The following is a 16,017-nucleotide window of genomic DNA, read 5'->3' on the forward strand; positions in this document are numbered from 1 at the left end:
AAGTTTTGTGATTCGTCTTGGAGGCAAAGAAAGCTGCTGCAATTTGCACTTATTGAAGAGATTTTTTTTACGAGTTAGGCTGCGGTTGCGAGTCGGGGAGCATCGAGTATTAGGCGTTCCAGTGATGTGTGGGCGCGGGGGCGGGAAGGCTGTGTATGTGTGTGCCAAGAGAACAGTGAGAAGTTCGTACACAGTGCTTAGCGGTGCTGGAAATTAACTTAGAGGGAAGCTTTGCCTCGTTGCCGTGCTCCGACCAAGAAAGTTCCACCGTCGAAAGAAAAAGAGAGAAGTCGGTTTCAGAGAGAGCTCCTTGGAGAATTTAATTATATATTTAAAAGCTGCAATTAAGTTTGTCGGTGGGAGTAATTGTGGCGAGATCAGTCGTGTGTTGCATCGGAGGCTGCGCGGCACGACCTGTGGAGCGCTCGCGGGGCACACGTGTCGGCCCTGGATCCGCGGCGGGAGAGGAAAAACGGGTGACGCATTATGCAGAACGATGGTTTCGCGCTGTGAATGCGGCTTGCGTCACGGTGCTTTACGCTCGGCATTGTGTTTGCAGGCTGGTATACGCGCTTAACGCATGCGTCATCCACAGCACACAACGGAAAGACTTGAGGGAAAATAGTGCGATATGAAAACCCTGTTCCACCTTGAGTGGATGAATTTGAGACACCGAACATGCATCTTGGCAACAGAATAAACAAACAACCTCGCGTTCCGCTTATAACTGGCGTGGGGAAGGTTGAGATCCCGGCATGTTGACGCTGCACTGTTAATGAAACATTTGCATTGTTATTGTTATCCCTTTTTCACCATGTAAGTGTCCATGACGTTCTTTATAGACATCATAGACCTTCGTTTTTCACCCAAGGACAGGCGCGTCATGCAGGAAACAACAGCGAGCGCCGCGCTGTTTACATGCAAGAGAAGCCACACCTTGAACCGTCGCGGCGTCTCAGTCCGTCATCCACGCGAGTCGGAAGATGGAGGAACGGCGCGCGTTTGCACCGTCACCGCCGGGACTTACGAGAACATGAAGAAGGTATTTGCAAGGACGGCAGAACCGACCGAGAGCGCATGTTGCATCTCGAAAATGGCAGGGGGCGGGGGGATGGGGGAGGGGGAGTTGGCGGATGTGTGTAGGAAGAGGGTAAGGGGTGGGGATAGGTATAGAGTGGGGATGTGTGGGGGTGGGTTGGGGGGAGGTGTTCCCACGACTACGCTGCTTACACCGTCGACGTGCTTGGAATCCCCGGGGCCTTTCTCCTCGTTCCGCTTTCCAGTGTCGTCGGTCGGTCCGCGCTAACGAAATTGAGGCGTGAGGAAACCGTGCGTGGCCTCACTTGCAGGACCGTAGGCTAATCGAACGTAGAATTTTTTTTTGAAAGGTGTCGTTCTACCTAGTCTGAAATGTGGCGCTGACGATAATGATGCTTGTTTTGCGTTATAAAGTTTCAAGGTTAATGCCGTCTCCGTGGTGATGCTGGAAATAGATGCTAGCTATTATGAACTTAACGTGCCAGTGCTTAGAATCGTATTTAATTGTAGTTAATATTTGGACTATTAGTAATAAACGGAGTTTCTTCGCTCTTAAAGTGCTCGGTTGCGGTGAACAAAATTGTTCTTGGTGATATATATATAACATTTGTGAATGAGTCCGGAGGATTTCCAGACTCCGGTAAGAAGGCTTATTGTAATCCATCCCGTAGGATATCCTCCCTGTCCTTCTGTGGGATTATCCTCCGACTAATCCTCTTGCTATTCCACTAATAGGCTTATTATAAGCTCTCATTTACGAACCAATTGAAGGCATGTGGGCGTTCGTGCGTGCGTCCTGGTGCTTGCGGTTGCCTTCTGTGGTGGCGTCGTGTTTATAGGCTGTCGAGATTACAAGTTCAGCATTAATTGGGGAGGCTTGGAGGCCGTAATGTTCGCAAAATGTAAATATCGTCGAGTGCGAGTTTGTATTATGGACAAAGGGATGAGAGAAGTAATATAAAGAACGCCTTTAAGATTGGGGAATTTTTATATCTATTTCCTGGAAATCCGCTAAGCAGCGTTACTTAATTCGGTAACAACAATAACAACAACAACAACAACAATAACATCAACAGCAAAATATGTTGCTGCTCGGCCTCGTGATGCAGGTCCCGTTCAAGTGTTCGAACCTGCATATAAAGTTAATACGCATAGAGTAGGAGGAGACCAAGATGTCGCAAGCGGGATCTGTGGAGGCTGCGTATTTTTAGCCCCTTCGTCACGAGGATAGAGTAAGAGTGGGAGTGGGGAGAGGGAGAGGGAGTGGGAGTGGGGAGAGGAAGGGCGAGTGGGAGTGGACACTGATACTCCTTCGAGTGTGTGGCGTTGGACTCAGATGTCAGTTGAACCGGATTGACTTTTTTCTCTCGTGCCTCTTTAATTGGGAAATGCTATTGGAATGTTTTCCCTTCAACCGCAAGTGCGTGCGTACGTTTATTTACTTTTTTTTTCTCTTGGGTGTGTTTCATTGTCAAAGGTCAAAGGGCTTTAACCTGGGATATATGCATGAGTGTGTATATATAATCACGTTTATTTATTTATTTTCTTCTTATTTGCATTTTCTAGCTTGCCTTAGAGACAGAACAGTATTGTAATGATTGCGATTTTGAACATTAAGAAATGTGAACGATGAACAGTAAGTGAACATCGGAAAGAAAAATCATCAGCATTAATCCTGTGACGCCGTGCCTAGGGGCCGTGAATAAATGATACTGCATTTAGTCCCAAGCCACGCGCAGTACCCGTAGAGAGACTGAGTGAAAGGCGCTTGGTATTCCGAAAGCCTTTTTTGAGCGATCCGACGGACATACAGACATACACGGGTATCCTGAAGGAAAAGTTAAAGCCGAGGACCTAACAGGCAGCGCTCGAGGGCGCCATGTGTCACCAGGGCCAACCCGAGCTTATCATGACACTGCTGGATGCCATGGTGAGTGCCTGAACGTCAGCGAGGGTTAGGTGAGTGGACGGGTGGATAGGTAGGACGGGTGGATAGGTAGTTCGGGTGTGGTTGGGTGGGGGATGGCGGGTTATTTCAGTAGTTTTCGTTACTTGCTTATATATTGTTGTATATTTCTTGGGTTTCTAATCGTTTTTTTCCAGATATTTAATATGGAAACCCTTGTTTGCAGTGGAATTCTATATGCATATATGTGTATAGACAATTCTCAATAATCTTTTTGGAGAGAAACAAAAATCGCTTTATGAAACCCCGCATATTAGCCTATGAAGTTACTACTTGGAGGCCTGTCAAGTATTTCCCCCACAAACGAATATAACAAAATAATAAAAGTAAGGAATGTCAGGGAACAAACCTGTCATTGTTTCTAATCGTCAGCTTATCCTTGGCGGAGACGGGCGTTCGATAAAGCGACGTCTTTCGTGGCGAACGAGCGAATGAAAATAAACTTTGGGATTAGCGAACGTGCCGAGGACAAGGTCGTGCAGGTGATCCGCGTCATCCCGCAACAGAGATGTTCGCTGTGGCTGATGCGGATTTTTTTTTTATATGGTATTTTCTGTTTTGGTCTGTTGGTTTGTTTGTCTGTTTGTCTGTTCGGTTGTTCTTCTTTTACTCTGTTCGGTTTCTTTGTCTGTCCGTCTGTCTGTGTTTCTTTATTTCTCTTTTTTATTTGGATGTCTCTTTTTTTTTCCCTCTTGTCGCCCCTTTTCCTTTCTATCTTTAAGTCTTCCCCTTTCTCTCCGTCTCGCTTCCGTTCTCTTATTTTAACCATTCGTTTCCCGTCTCTCTCTCCCCCCCCTCTCTCTCTTTCTCTCTCTCTCTCTCTCTCTCTCTCTCTCTCTCTCTCTCTCTCTCTCTATATATATATATATATATATATATATATATATATATATATATATATATATATATATATATATATATATATATATATGTCTATCTATCTTACTATTTCTGCCCCTTTCTTCCTTTCCCTCATTATCCACATCTCTATCCATCTCCCATGCAATCACTTTCTCCCTCTCTCGCTTTGCATTGCATATCCATTCTCTTTTCCGGCGCTCCAATATCCACACCTGTAACACAATACCGGTTGCCTAATAAGTCGCTTTCTGTGTCTCGATATCTTTTACCAGAAGCGAAGCGACCAAAGAAATGGAGTAAAAAGACAAAGGAGTAATGTCAGCTGCGGGCGAGGAATGGGAAATCCTCGGAGATAAATGTGTTGTGTAACTCGTGTTGTCTTTTGTGTGTGTGTGTGTGTGTGTGTCTGTCTGTCTGTCTGTCTGTGTCTGTCTGTTCTGTATGTTCTGTCTATGTGTATGTGTGTCTGTGTCTGTGTTTGTGCGAAGAGAATTCCCAGATTTGTAAGGTTTGAATAATTGCCAAGGGAGACCACGACGCGGCGGAGGTGAAGTGAGACTCTTTTTCTGCCGTGTCTCCGGCGAGCTCGTGCTTTGAAGGTGACTTTTACTCGGCGATAACGCCCCGCGCCCGCACCTTGAACCTGTCCTGTGCCGCAAAAGGTTAAACTGCAGTCTTAAGCGGGCGAGTTGACCCACATCTGGAGATCAACGCGCCCCACCCCAGCCCATGTCAGCTTGGGTCTTTTATCACGGTGTGGGCGGGGCGGGGGCGTGATGGGGGGAGAGGGGGCATGGCAAGGCAGGGCTTCCCCTCGTGTTGGTAGTGACACATTTCCCACACGATGTTTATTTACGCCTTTTGGAACGAAGGACCTGGTCTTGGGCTATTTTTTTATTATTTTTAATTTGTTTCTTGTTTTTTATGTTTCTTGGTTGTCATTTGGTTTATTGATTTTTAGTTTGTATGTGTGCGTATAGTTTTATAATGTATGTGTGCGTATAGTTTTATAATGTATGTATGCGAGTAATTTTTGTGTGCATTTATACTGATTTTCTTCTACCCGTTTGCTTTTGTGTTCGTATGTGTTAATTTTATTACTCTCATTTTGATGCCACGTCCATGAATATTAATCGAGTGTAAGACAAATCGAGTGTTTGGACGAGTATGAGATAATCCAGTATGTTCGATCCTTGGAGTTAAAAAGGAGCAAAAAGCAACTAGTTAACCCTGGCTTTTCGAGACGGCCCTCCACGTGCATGATTGTTTAATCCGACGTTCTCTGCATGCCAAAGCGTACACGTGCTAACAGTGTCTGACTCTTTAACGTGCGCTGCATGACGGGACGGCATGGAAGTTTTCTATGTTTTCTTTTTCATGTACTAGACTCATGTTGGTATGTTATCGCCAGAGTATGTCAGGATATTGGTATGCCGAAGGGGTGGCACGGGGAATGGGGTATGTGGGTCTCTCGTGCCGTCGACCAGCACGAGAGATGCAATTAACCCGAAGAAGTACACTGAGTATGCGAACGCTACAGCCATAGTAATGACTCGAGAGTGGCTCAGGAAGACTCGGCTCGGTCGTACCCAGGCAAGACTCAGCACCTGGAGGATAGGACGAGTCGCCCCGCCCTGGCCCGTCTGACCTTGGCGACCGTGTCCCTTGGCGATCTTCCCTCGTCTTGTTTGCTCGCCGGGATCTGCGGGTCATGCTTCCCCGACGGCGCCCTGGTCGGAGGTGGAGGGTGCTCGTGGGTGCCGTCTTTGGTGGGATGGGCGAAGGGAAGTGCTGTTAGTTGTGGAGGGATGAGCGAAGGGAGAGGGAGAGGGAGAGGGAGAGAGAGAAATGGAGAGATGGAGAGAGAGAGAGAGAAATGGAGAGATGGAGAGAGAGAAATGGAAAGATGGAGAGAGAGAAATGGAGAGATGGAGAAGAGAGAGAGATGAGAGAGAAAAGAGAGGGGGAGAGGAGGAGAGAGAGATGGAGAGAGAGAGAGAGAGAGGAGAGAGAGAGAGAGAGGAGAGAGAGAGAGAGAGAGAGAGAGAGTGATGGAGAGAGAGAGAGTGATGGAGAGAGAGGAGAGAGAGGAGAGGGAGAGAGAGAGAGAGTGGAGAGAGGAGAGAGAGAGAGTGAGATGGAGAGAGAGAGGAGAGGGGAGAGAGAGAGGAGATGGGAGAGAGAGAGGTGATGGAGAGAGAGAGGAGATGGAGAGAGAGAGGAGAGAGAGAGAGAGGTGAGAGGAGAGAGGAGAGAGAGAGAGAGAGAGAGAGAGAGAGGGAGGATGAGAGAGAGAGAGAGAGGTGAGAGAGAGAGAGAGAGAGATGAGGAGAGAGAGAGGAGAGATGGAGAGAGAGAGGAGAGAGAGATGGGAGAGAGAGAGATGAGAGAGAGAGGAGAGAGAGGAGAGAGAGATGAGAGATGAGAGAGAGAAGAGAGGAGGATGAGAGAGGAGGAGAGGAGAGAGAGAGAGAGAGAGAGAGAGAGGAGAGAGAGAGAGAGCAGAGAGAGAGGAGAGGAGAGAGAGAGAGAGGAGAGAGAGATGGGAGAGAGAGAGAGAGAGAGAGGAGAGGAGAGAGATGGAGAGAGAGAGAGAGAGAGTGGATGGAGAGAGAGAGAGAGAGAGGATGAGAGAGAGAGAGAGAGAGAGGATGGAGAGAGAGAGAGAGAGAGAGGAGAGAGAGAGAGAGAGAGAGAGAGGAGATGGAGAGAGAGAGAGAGAGAGAGAGAGATGAGTGGAGAGAGAGAGAGAGAAGGAGAGAGAGGAGAGAGAGAAGGGAAGGAGAGAGAGGAGAGAGAGAGAGAAGAGAGAGAGAGAGAGAGAGAAGAGAGAGGAGGGAGGGAGAGAGAGAGAGAGAGGGAGAGAGAGAGAGAGAGAGAGAGAGAGAGAGGGGAGGGAGGAGAGAGAGAGAGAGGGGGGGAGGAGGGAGAGGAGAGAGAGGAGAGGGAGAGAGAGAGAGAGATGGAGAGGAGAGAGAGAGAGGAGAAGGGAGAGACGGAGAGGAGAGAGGAGAAGAGAGAGGAGGGGAGAGGAGAGGATGAGGGGGGGAGGAAGGAGAGAGGGAGAGAGAGAGAAGGAGAGAGGGAGAGATGAGAGAGAGGGGGGGGAAAAGAGAGGGAGGAAAGAGAGGGGGGGGAAAAAGAGAGGAAAAAAAAGGGGGAGGGGGGGAAGAAAGAGGGGGGGAGGGAAGAGAGGGGGGGAAAAAAGGGGGAGGAGAGAGGGGGAGAGAGGGGGGAAAGGGAAGGGAAAGGGAAAAGGGAAGAGGGAAGGGAAAAAGGGGAGGAGGGGAGGGAGAGGGAGAGGGAGGGAGGGGGGGAGGGGGGGAGGGAGGGGAAAGAGGGAGTAGAGAGAAGAGAGAAGGGAGAAAAGAGAGAGAGGAGGAGATGGGAAGAGGAGAGAGGAAAGAGAGAGAGAGAGGGAGGGAGTCTGTCTGTCTGTCTGTGTGTATGTATGTGCGTGCGCGCGCAAAAGCATTTGTGAATGTGTATGTACGCATTTTTTCCCGTAGGTGTTTTGTAACGAACACCTAGGTAATTTAGACAGGCGACGAAACGGGTTGCGTGTAGATCTTGTGCAGTGGCGTGTCTTGTCATGTAATCCTGTTATGGGAGGCGGCTCCGAGGCCACGCCCTGCGTTTTGGATTGCCCGTACGCCGTCAGTGAATATCACCCGGGGGGGCTTCGGGAGTTGGGGGTCATCGCCCTTAGTATCCCAAGGAACTTTGTTTTTTTGATGTCGCCAAGTCCGGAAGAATCTCAAATTACCCCCAGAAAATTATTTTCAGATTGTAGAATGTGAACATGGCGGTGATCTGTCCGCGAAGACAGCAAAACATTTAAGTGTTTTCGTCCCTCCCGCAAACCCTTTTTGCCTCAAACGATTTTAACGATTTTTAATTTAGCAGCGGTCCTCGTCATTTTGCTTTTCAAATGAGGTTTGTGTTTTAAAAATTAAACTTTTGGAAGAGTTTTTATAGTTAACACTACAGATAGACTTGCAATGAGTGAGATCAGGGTTCAGAGAACAGAGTGCGCAGACCCGTTCGAGATGGAGCTCCTGTCATAGCGGTGCGATGCCCAGCGACGCGTGGAAGACGTAGCGGCTCTGGCGAAGGAATCTGCATGTCGGAAGTTACAGGTCGGAGAAGCCGGAACGGGCGCTTCCTGTCAGCCAGCCGCAAGTATGCTATGTCGTGGGGTGGCGGCGGTGGGGGATGTAAATTGGTGTTTGTTTGTTCTGCGTGTTTTTTTTTCTGTCAAATGTTCTTAGGTGTTTTTTTTTATCTTATTGGCGGGAGATGAAATAGATCGGTTTTGTTTCACGAAGATGGCTTATAGGAGCGACGGCCTATTTTCTTTAATATTATTTATGTATTCAGTTAATAAAGTATTACTGTAGTTTTATTCTCGAGTGTTTTTGAAAATTGCTGATAAAGGTAATGTTGATAGAAAGAGATTTAAGGGTCATTTTTATTTATTTATTATTATTGTTATTATATATTTTTTTATACATCGTAAAAAAATCATCTTTCATGTGAACAAAGATTATGAAAAGTTCAGCCGTGGGCAGCAGGTAATAAAAATAACTTTTAAGGTTTGGCTGTCCTTCGGGGTGGTGTTAGAAAGGCGGGCAAATTATATTATTTGATAAATGCTAATGATAACAAAGGTGCCAAAGTAGTGATTTTGAGTGGTTGTGCCGTTCCGCCCTTTATATTTTACGGTATTCTTTTCGACTTTTGCCCTTTCGCCAATGGGTCAGAACCCGTCCCCCTCCCCCTGCCCACTCTTTTCTCTCTCTCTCTCTCTCTCTCTCTCTCTCTCTCTCTCTCTCTCTCTCTCTCTCTCTCTCTCTCTCTCTCTCTCTCTCTCTCTCTCTCTCTCTCTTTCTCTCTCCCTTCCCCCTTCCCCCTTCCCCCCTTCCCCCCCCTTCCCCCTTCCCACCTTCCCCCTTCCCGCTGCTAGAAAATCGACCTGGAATCGGAGGAAATAGGTTCCTGCGTCTGTGGAAAAAATCTAAAGCCATTTCTTCGTGCAATCATGTCCCCATCACTTATTACGAATGGGTTTTGGTAGTTGCTTCCGCATTTTTGGATAAGTTGGTAGTTGTGATTCCGAAGATTGCGCCGGTATGCCAAAATAAGCGAAATCCGTTTTCTAGTGTAACTGACCAGTCTCCTACGTCGCGCGCGGAGGCAAGGCTGCTTGCGGCGTGTCCTCGCTGATGGACAAGGAAGATAAAAGCTGCTTTTTTTAGGGTTTCATAACAGTGCCCCGAGTCAGCCTCGCTTCATTCCATTGCTTGCACAAGGGAAAACGAGATGGGGGGGGGGAATGATCGGTCGAATATGGATCGAACATTTTGTAAACTTTACTGGAGGAATGCCAGTTTAAAAGAGTCATGTGTTGGTCAGCTTGAGTCACTTGTGTTGGAAAAGTCAGTGAGATGATGTGCGGTCGTGGCAGTGAGTCAGTTCGGTGATAAAAAGAAGAGACGAAGGGAAGAGGACTGAGTCAGTGACCGAAAGGATAAGAGAGGAAGTATAAGAGTTAGTGACTCACTGTATGGAAAGGCTGCTCGCGGAATGCCGCAGGAGGAAAATAAGTCACTTGACATGTCATTGGGGCAAAGATAAGGAGGAGAATGGGCGACTCGCCTCATAAAAGGGGAATCCAGTTTTGAAGTTGAATTGGATGGAAATGGACGGAGAAAATTTTAAAACCGTTATCAAAAATGTGTTTGGAAAAGACGCAGAGAATTGAGGAGAGGCTTACTAATTTAGGAAGATGACATGAAGGAAAATAATCACATTTAGAACCGTCTTTTTGAGCGCGGACGTCTCCGAGGGAGTCAAAACAACGCCACCATATGGACGGCGAAGTCCCGCGTCAGGATCGAGCTGCAGCGTGATGGTGGTGAGGGTGATGATTGTAATGATGGCAATGGTGATGATTGTGATGATGATAATGGTGATTGTGATGATGGCAATAGTGATGATTGTGATGATGGTAATGGTGATGATTATGATGATGGTAATGGTGATGATTGTGATGATGATAATGGTGATTGTGATGATGGCAATAGTGATGATTGTGATGGTATTGGTGATTGTGGTGATGATAGTGATGGTATTGGTGATTGTGGTGAAGATAGTGATGGTGATGATTTTGATGTTGATTTTGACGATGATGATGAGTGATAGTGATTCCTGGCTGTGATACTGATTATGACCGATGAGATGACAGCCCGGCACACTGATCCCAATCATACCGGGTAACGATCGATCACGAGTCGAACCTCCGTGACTAACGTGACAGTGTCGCCGACGAAGTTACGTTGCGATCGCACTTGATAACGATCGTATAACGCCCTTTGGTTTTCGTGGGTGGAGGGGGGGGGATTGTCGAAGTAAATGGGCGGGGGAGAGAGGGGGGAAGGGAAAGGGAAAGGGTTTTACATGTCTTGTTTTCTCTAATTGCTTGGTGTAACTTTTTTTTTTGTGTTCGAATGGGTTGATGCATCTTACGTTTTGGTCTAAAAGTTAATTTATGTTTATGTATCTTGCTTTGATGTTCGAATGGCTCGATGTATCATCTAGACTATACATTCGGGAAAGATCTTTAAAATGCCTTTTTGCTTCGTTGAAAACTTAATAACATTGACAGTATTAAGCAGCGGGTCTTGCTTTGGTAACTCGATCGCTGGCGGAAGGACAGAGATCGGAAAGGAGAACTGGTGTCGATCGGATCTCGCGCGTCTTCCCCGTTGGGCGCCATGTACAGAGATACGTCCGTGGCGGGAGAGAAAAACTGTGTCACATCCGGCTGCGTCGTATCGATGCTCTGCTCTTTTTATTTTTTTATTTATTTATTTTTTTTTTTACTTGTCGAGTTTTTTTTTCTTGTATTTTTTTTATGTGGTGTGTTTGATCTCCTGTGTTTATCATCGCGTGGCGGATTTCGGAGAGGTGGTAGATATGATCCTGAGCATCTCCTTTTGTGGCCGTGTCATGGGCGGGGTGAGTCAGAGGCCTTGGTTCCCGGAGCCCTCTGCCGGTGTCATGACAGCTGGCACGCGCGAGGCACCAGCTGAGAGTTTAGCGCTTTGTTCAGCAGTCAGCCAATGATCCAGAGAGTAAAATCATCCCGACGAGAGAGAGAGAGAGAAACTTGCAGATTTTTAGAATGACACACACGCACACATATGTATAAGTTTTCCTTTCAGAAGTGAAATTAGATTAATTGCAATTGACAGTCCAGTGCCTCTCTCTTTTTTCACGCAGTAGTAGGAGCTTCATCATGTAGCCATTACCACTGGCGTTGAAGTCCTCGTAGGCTTTGCGAGTTTCGCCCTGTGGCTCTGTCCCGCTCCTCCCTAGGCCATTTGTCCGATGTCACCTTTTATCGCTGTTCCCGCCGCCGCCACTCTGGGGGATGGACGCGCTCTTGTCCCTGCGATATGGTATCGCGGCGGCAATAATCACTGTCGATACCAGTAGTACCACCACCATCGCCGCCGCCGCCCCCCCCCCGGGCCCCACCGCACCGAGGACATCCGCCTGCTCCCCGCCCGCACTTCCTGCTGCTTTGCTCTGCCTCTGTCACTACCATCCAAGCCCCCACGCCCATCCCTCGCTCCCCTCCCCTACGCCCATCTTTCTCTCCCTTCCCCCACGCCCATCTCTTTCTCTCCTCTCCTCTACTCCGATCTTCTCTCTCTCTCTCTCTCCTCTACGCCCATCTCCTCTCTCTCTCTCTCTCCTCTACGCCCATCTCTCTCTCTCTCCTTTCCTCTACGCCCATCTCCTCTCTCTCTCTCTCTCCTCCCCCACCCACCGTCTCCTTCGCTTCCAGTGTGGATTTCTTTTTTGTTGCCCCTTTTTTCCTTTTTATATCTTTTGTTGCGTTTTTGCCTTCGCTTCTCGCCTTTGTCACTTCCTTTTTCCTTTATTTCCTTTTAATCCCTCCGTTTCCTTGCTCTTCTTCGCCTCACTGGCTCCCCCCCCCCCCCTCTCTCTCTCTCTCTCTCTCTCTCTCCTCCTCTCTCTCTCTCTCTCCTCCTCCCCTCTCCTCTCTCTCTCTCTCTCTCTCTCTCTCTCTCTCTCTCTCTCTCTCTCTCTCTCTCTTCTTTCTCTCTCTCTCCTCTCTCTCCTCTCCTCCTCTTCTCTCTCTCTCTCTCTCCTCTCGTCTCTTTTCTCTCTCTCTCTCTCTCCTCTCTCTCTCTCTCTCTCTCTCTCTCTCTCTCTCTCTCTCTCTCTCTCTCAGTCACTCACTCACTCTCACTCACTCACTCACTCACTGTCTATCTGTCTATCTATCTCTATCTATCTCTATATTTTTTTCTCTATAACAATATATCTGCATATTCTTCCCTTCCCACCGCCCTTCGCTCCCTCACCTTCTCCCCCTCACCCTCTCCCCCGCCGCTTTTTCAATGTTTATTTATGTTCAGATCTTGCCCTCGCTCGCTCTCTCTCTCTCCCAACCGCAAGTGAAACCCCCGCCCACTCTGCTAAAAGTACCAAACAGCTCCTATCACTTACCTTCCCTTGCGTCGGGGTCGTACCTGCGTCTCTTATTTGCCCGTTATATCATGGATTGAGGCTTGAGGCTTTACACTTAGTGGGTACGCTGTTTGTGTGTGGGGGAGGGGGGGAAGGGGGAGGGGGGTTGTATGTGGGGATAAAGCTCGATTGTAAGCTGTGAGACTGTGGGAGGGTAGAAATAAATTGGTGAGGTGAGACGTGTTATCTTTTTGGTAAAGACCTTGTCACTTTCTCTCTTTCTCTCCTTCTCTTTCGTTCTCGAGCTTTCCTTCTCTATCTCTCTTCTTCCTTCTTTCCCTTCTCCTACTCCTTTTCCTTATTTTTCCTCTTTCCCTCCCTCACTACCTTCTCATTGCCTTCCTCCCCCTTGCCCTCTCTCCTCTCTCCTATCTCGTATCTCCTTTGCACTCTCCGTTCTCCTCTCTCATCTTTCCTTTCCCCCTTCCGTCTCCTTTCCTCTCTCTCTTGCCACTCTCCCCCTCCTTCCTCTCTTTTTTCTTCTCTCCTTTTCTCCTCTCCTTCTCTCCTCCCCTCCTTCGGGTTCCGACAGAAGGAAAAGGAGTCCAGTTTTTACAGCCGCTGGATCCGCCTCCCGCGAGGACGCTGGGCGATCGTCCGGGACAGCAGGACAACGAGAGTCCTGCGGCGTACGTACAGTTATCCGCACATTCTTCGGTGCCGATCGAGAGGAAGCCGTCGGAGGTGCAGACGGCGGACGAATGGCCTTCAGATGTCGAGGGGTTTATTCGTTATTTGATGATCCGAAATGCGTTTGTCATTGGCTGCATCTTCCTGTTTAGTGGTCCTTCTTATGGCATGATGGGAGGTTATTATAACTGTTTTTTTTTTCATTTAGCCTTCGGGTAGTGCGGAGGTAATTGCACGGTGTATATGTCATATAACGGGTTATTTAGGGGATTAAATTGAAACGGAATATTTCATAGAATCATATGACTTGAAAGACAAGTCAGTATGACTGATGTGGTTTTATCTAAAGGCCCTGCATGCTAATAAGAACGAATGAAGATGTGTTTCGCGCAGATTATACACCACGTCGAGGCTTTGTTATCGACGCCCACCCCCGCAGAGCATCCAAACCCCATCGGCCTCGGGGTATTCGGCGCGACGACGTGGTGGCAGACGAGGGGGGGGGGGGCTGATGCGACCTCTCATGGCGAGGGTAGGATTGTAGGATTACCTTAGAGGGACGGAGGGAAGTCTTCCACGCTGAGAAGAAGAATGCCGCCCGATTATCAGTGAGGGCACGGGTGGCCAATCAAGCGAGTGGGGGCGGGTTGTCTTCAGTCGGTGGCGCACCTGCCCTCGGGTCTCGCGGCGACGGGGGATAACAAATTGGCATAAGGAGTGGGTTAAGATGAAATTAATATGGCCAACAGACTTTGGCGGGGTCGGGCCAAGTGAACTCTACTGTAATCTGAATAAGAAAGCAATTTACATGTAATTACTAGGGAGAGTTACGTGTAAACCTGAGATATCTTCAGAATAACTGGCACGAGTAGATCACACCTCACAACAGTTTTGTCACCCCTCAATTAGGGTGCATCTACATCTACATATCTATCTACATCTACCGGTGTGATTTGAATACCCAAAGATTCTCAACAAAAGTGTGGCATCCAGTTCAAACCACGAGGCATGGTCATCGCTGTTGTTATTTTTACCGATGCCATTCTCAAGATACGATTGATGTGTGCTTTGAATGGCGCATTCATGATGTGTCAGGACACACATCATCCTGTGGCATTCCAAACAATCTGCTGCAGCACATGCCGTCACATCAAAGGACCTGATTACCTCCCCAGACAGTTCTTTAGAAACGCACTTCCTTGCTCGAGATACTGCCAGTCATAGGTCTCTTTGATGTCGTATTGATTAAGTTGCTGGTGGTCTCGCTTTTCTCTTGGATGATTTTCTGCCAGGAAGCTTGTGTCGCCGGTCACAATAGGAAGTGGCGGCAGTTTGATTCACCGTTAGTGTTACCGGGACGCGTCAAGATGAGTGTTGGGTTTGTGCAGCGCGGGTTAGTGTAGGCCCGGTGTGCCCCACAGCCTGGGGTCACGTTGCCCGTTGTACGGTGAGTCTGCCGCCCCATGCCTCTGCTCCTGCTTCTGCCCCTGCCAATGCCTCTTGTTCTTGCCAATGCCCCTCCCCTTGCTCTTGGCGCTACCTCTTGCCCTTACTCCTGCTATAGCTCCTGTCACTACCTCCAAACTCTGTCACTCACCATTGCCCCTTCCGCTGCCTCCAGCCCCTCGCCCCCAACCCCTCGCCCCCAGCCCCTCGCCCCCAGCACTGCCTCAGCCCGCCGCCCCTGCCTTTTCGCCGACATCGTAAGCCCTCATGACGCGAATTTCCTATTGGATTATGTTCAAACTTTTTTCCTCTCTCTTTTACTTTATATCTCAGCACGAGTGGCACTGTCATGCCGGAATACTTTCCTTACGAAAACCAATATATATATATTGTCTGCACAATTCCGGCCATTGTGTAACCTCCTCCACTCGGTTCTGGAAAGGGGATGAAAGTGATGGCTGGAAGGGAGAGGTATCATCGGCTTCGACAATGTACATACACGATGCGACCTCAGGCAAGTACAGACGGTATTGAGGGCGCCCTGACATCCTCATTCCCTTAACAGCCTGGAGGTGCCAAGCGAGGGAAGACCTGAGGATAAGTGACCCAATTAAGCGCGTGTGAAATTCAGGAGCGTAAATGTTGTTATATATACGTATAGGCTGTGTAGTAGAAAAGGGACCGGTGGTTGTAGGGAGATTTAACCGAAGATAAGGGCAATAATGCTCAGCATTATAGCGGCTACAAATGACAGTAACAATAATGGTAACAATAATGATGATGATAATGATAGTAATATTAGTAATAGTAATCGTAATCATGATAACGATAATGGTATTGATAATAATGGTAATAGTAATAACAGCAATAGTTCATGATACTTATAATGGCAGTGAAATGTAGTGACGATAAAAATAAGAATGTTAACGAAAACGTTTAAAAGCCTCACACTTTTTTCTGGCTTGTTTAAACTTCTGGAAAAAGTACAGAGAGCAGCTGCCCCAACTATGCCAGAGCAGCAGTGCTGGCGGCGCTCCTGTGGCTTCTGGTGTCTTCTTTTTCGTATTTAACAACGATGACTACGTATTTTTTAAGTTTACTGCCGCGTTACGTCATTCTGCAAATATGGCTTGTTAGAGAGGCTTTGATATTGGAGACATAATTTTTTTTGCTTATGGTTTGGTGTCTGGCTGTGTGTGTTTGTTTTTATGATCCGTATGTGTTCACTCAACCCCACCACTAACGACTTTTTTTTTTCTTTTCGCAGGCAAAGGTATGTGGATGACACAGTTAGGAGACCAGTCGAGTTGTTCCCGTAAGTAGAATTAATAACTGGGTGTAAATTCGACGTTCCTCCAGGTTTTCCCTCTCCATTTCTTTCACACACACACACACACACACACACACACACACACACACACACACACACACACACACACACACACACACACACACACACATATATATATATATATATATATATATATACACATACATACATACATACATAC

The 16,017-nt window shown here is 47.8% G+C and overlaps 1 protein-coding gene across 2 annotated transcripts in view; it reads left to right on the forward strand.

Annotated features, from left to right (window-relative positions):
• LOC119575097 (proteoglycan 4-like) overlaps positions 1-16,017 on the forward strand; it is a 114,010-nt gene that overhangs the window by 44,605 nt on the left and 53,388 nt on the right. For both annotated transcript variants that reach the window (XM_037922503.1, XM_037922502.1), the window contains exon 2: positions 15,774-15,779. In XM_037922503.1, the coding sequence (XP_037778431.1) occupies positions 15,774-15,779 (6 nt within the window). The remainder of the gene's footprint in view (positions 1-15,773; positions 15,780-16,017) is intronic.

This window comes from Penaeus monodon, chromosome 7 (genome assembly GCF_015228065.2).
Source record: "Penaeus monodon isolate SGIC_2016 chromosome 7, NSTDA_Pmon_1, whole genome shotgun sequence".
In the NCBI taxonomy this organism is placed as follows: Eukaryota; Metazoa; Arthropoda; class Malacostraca; order Decapoda; family Penaeidae; genus Penaeus; species Penaeus monodon.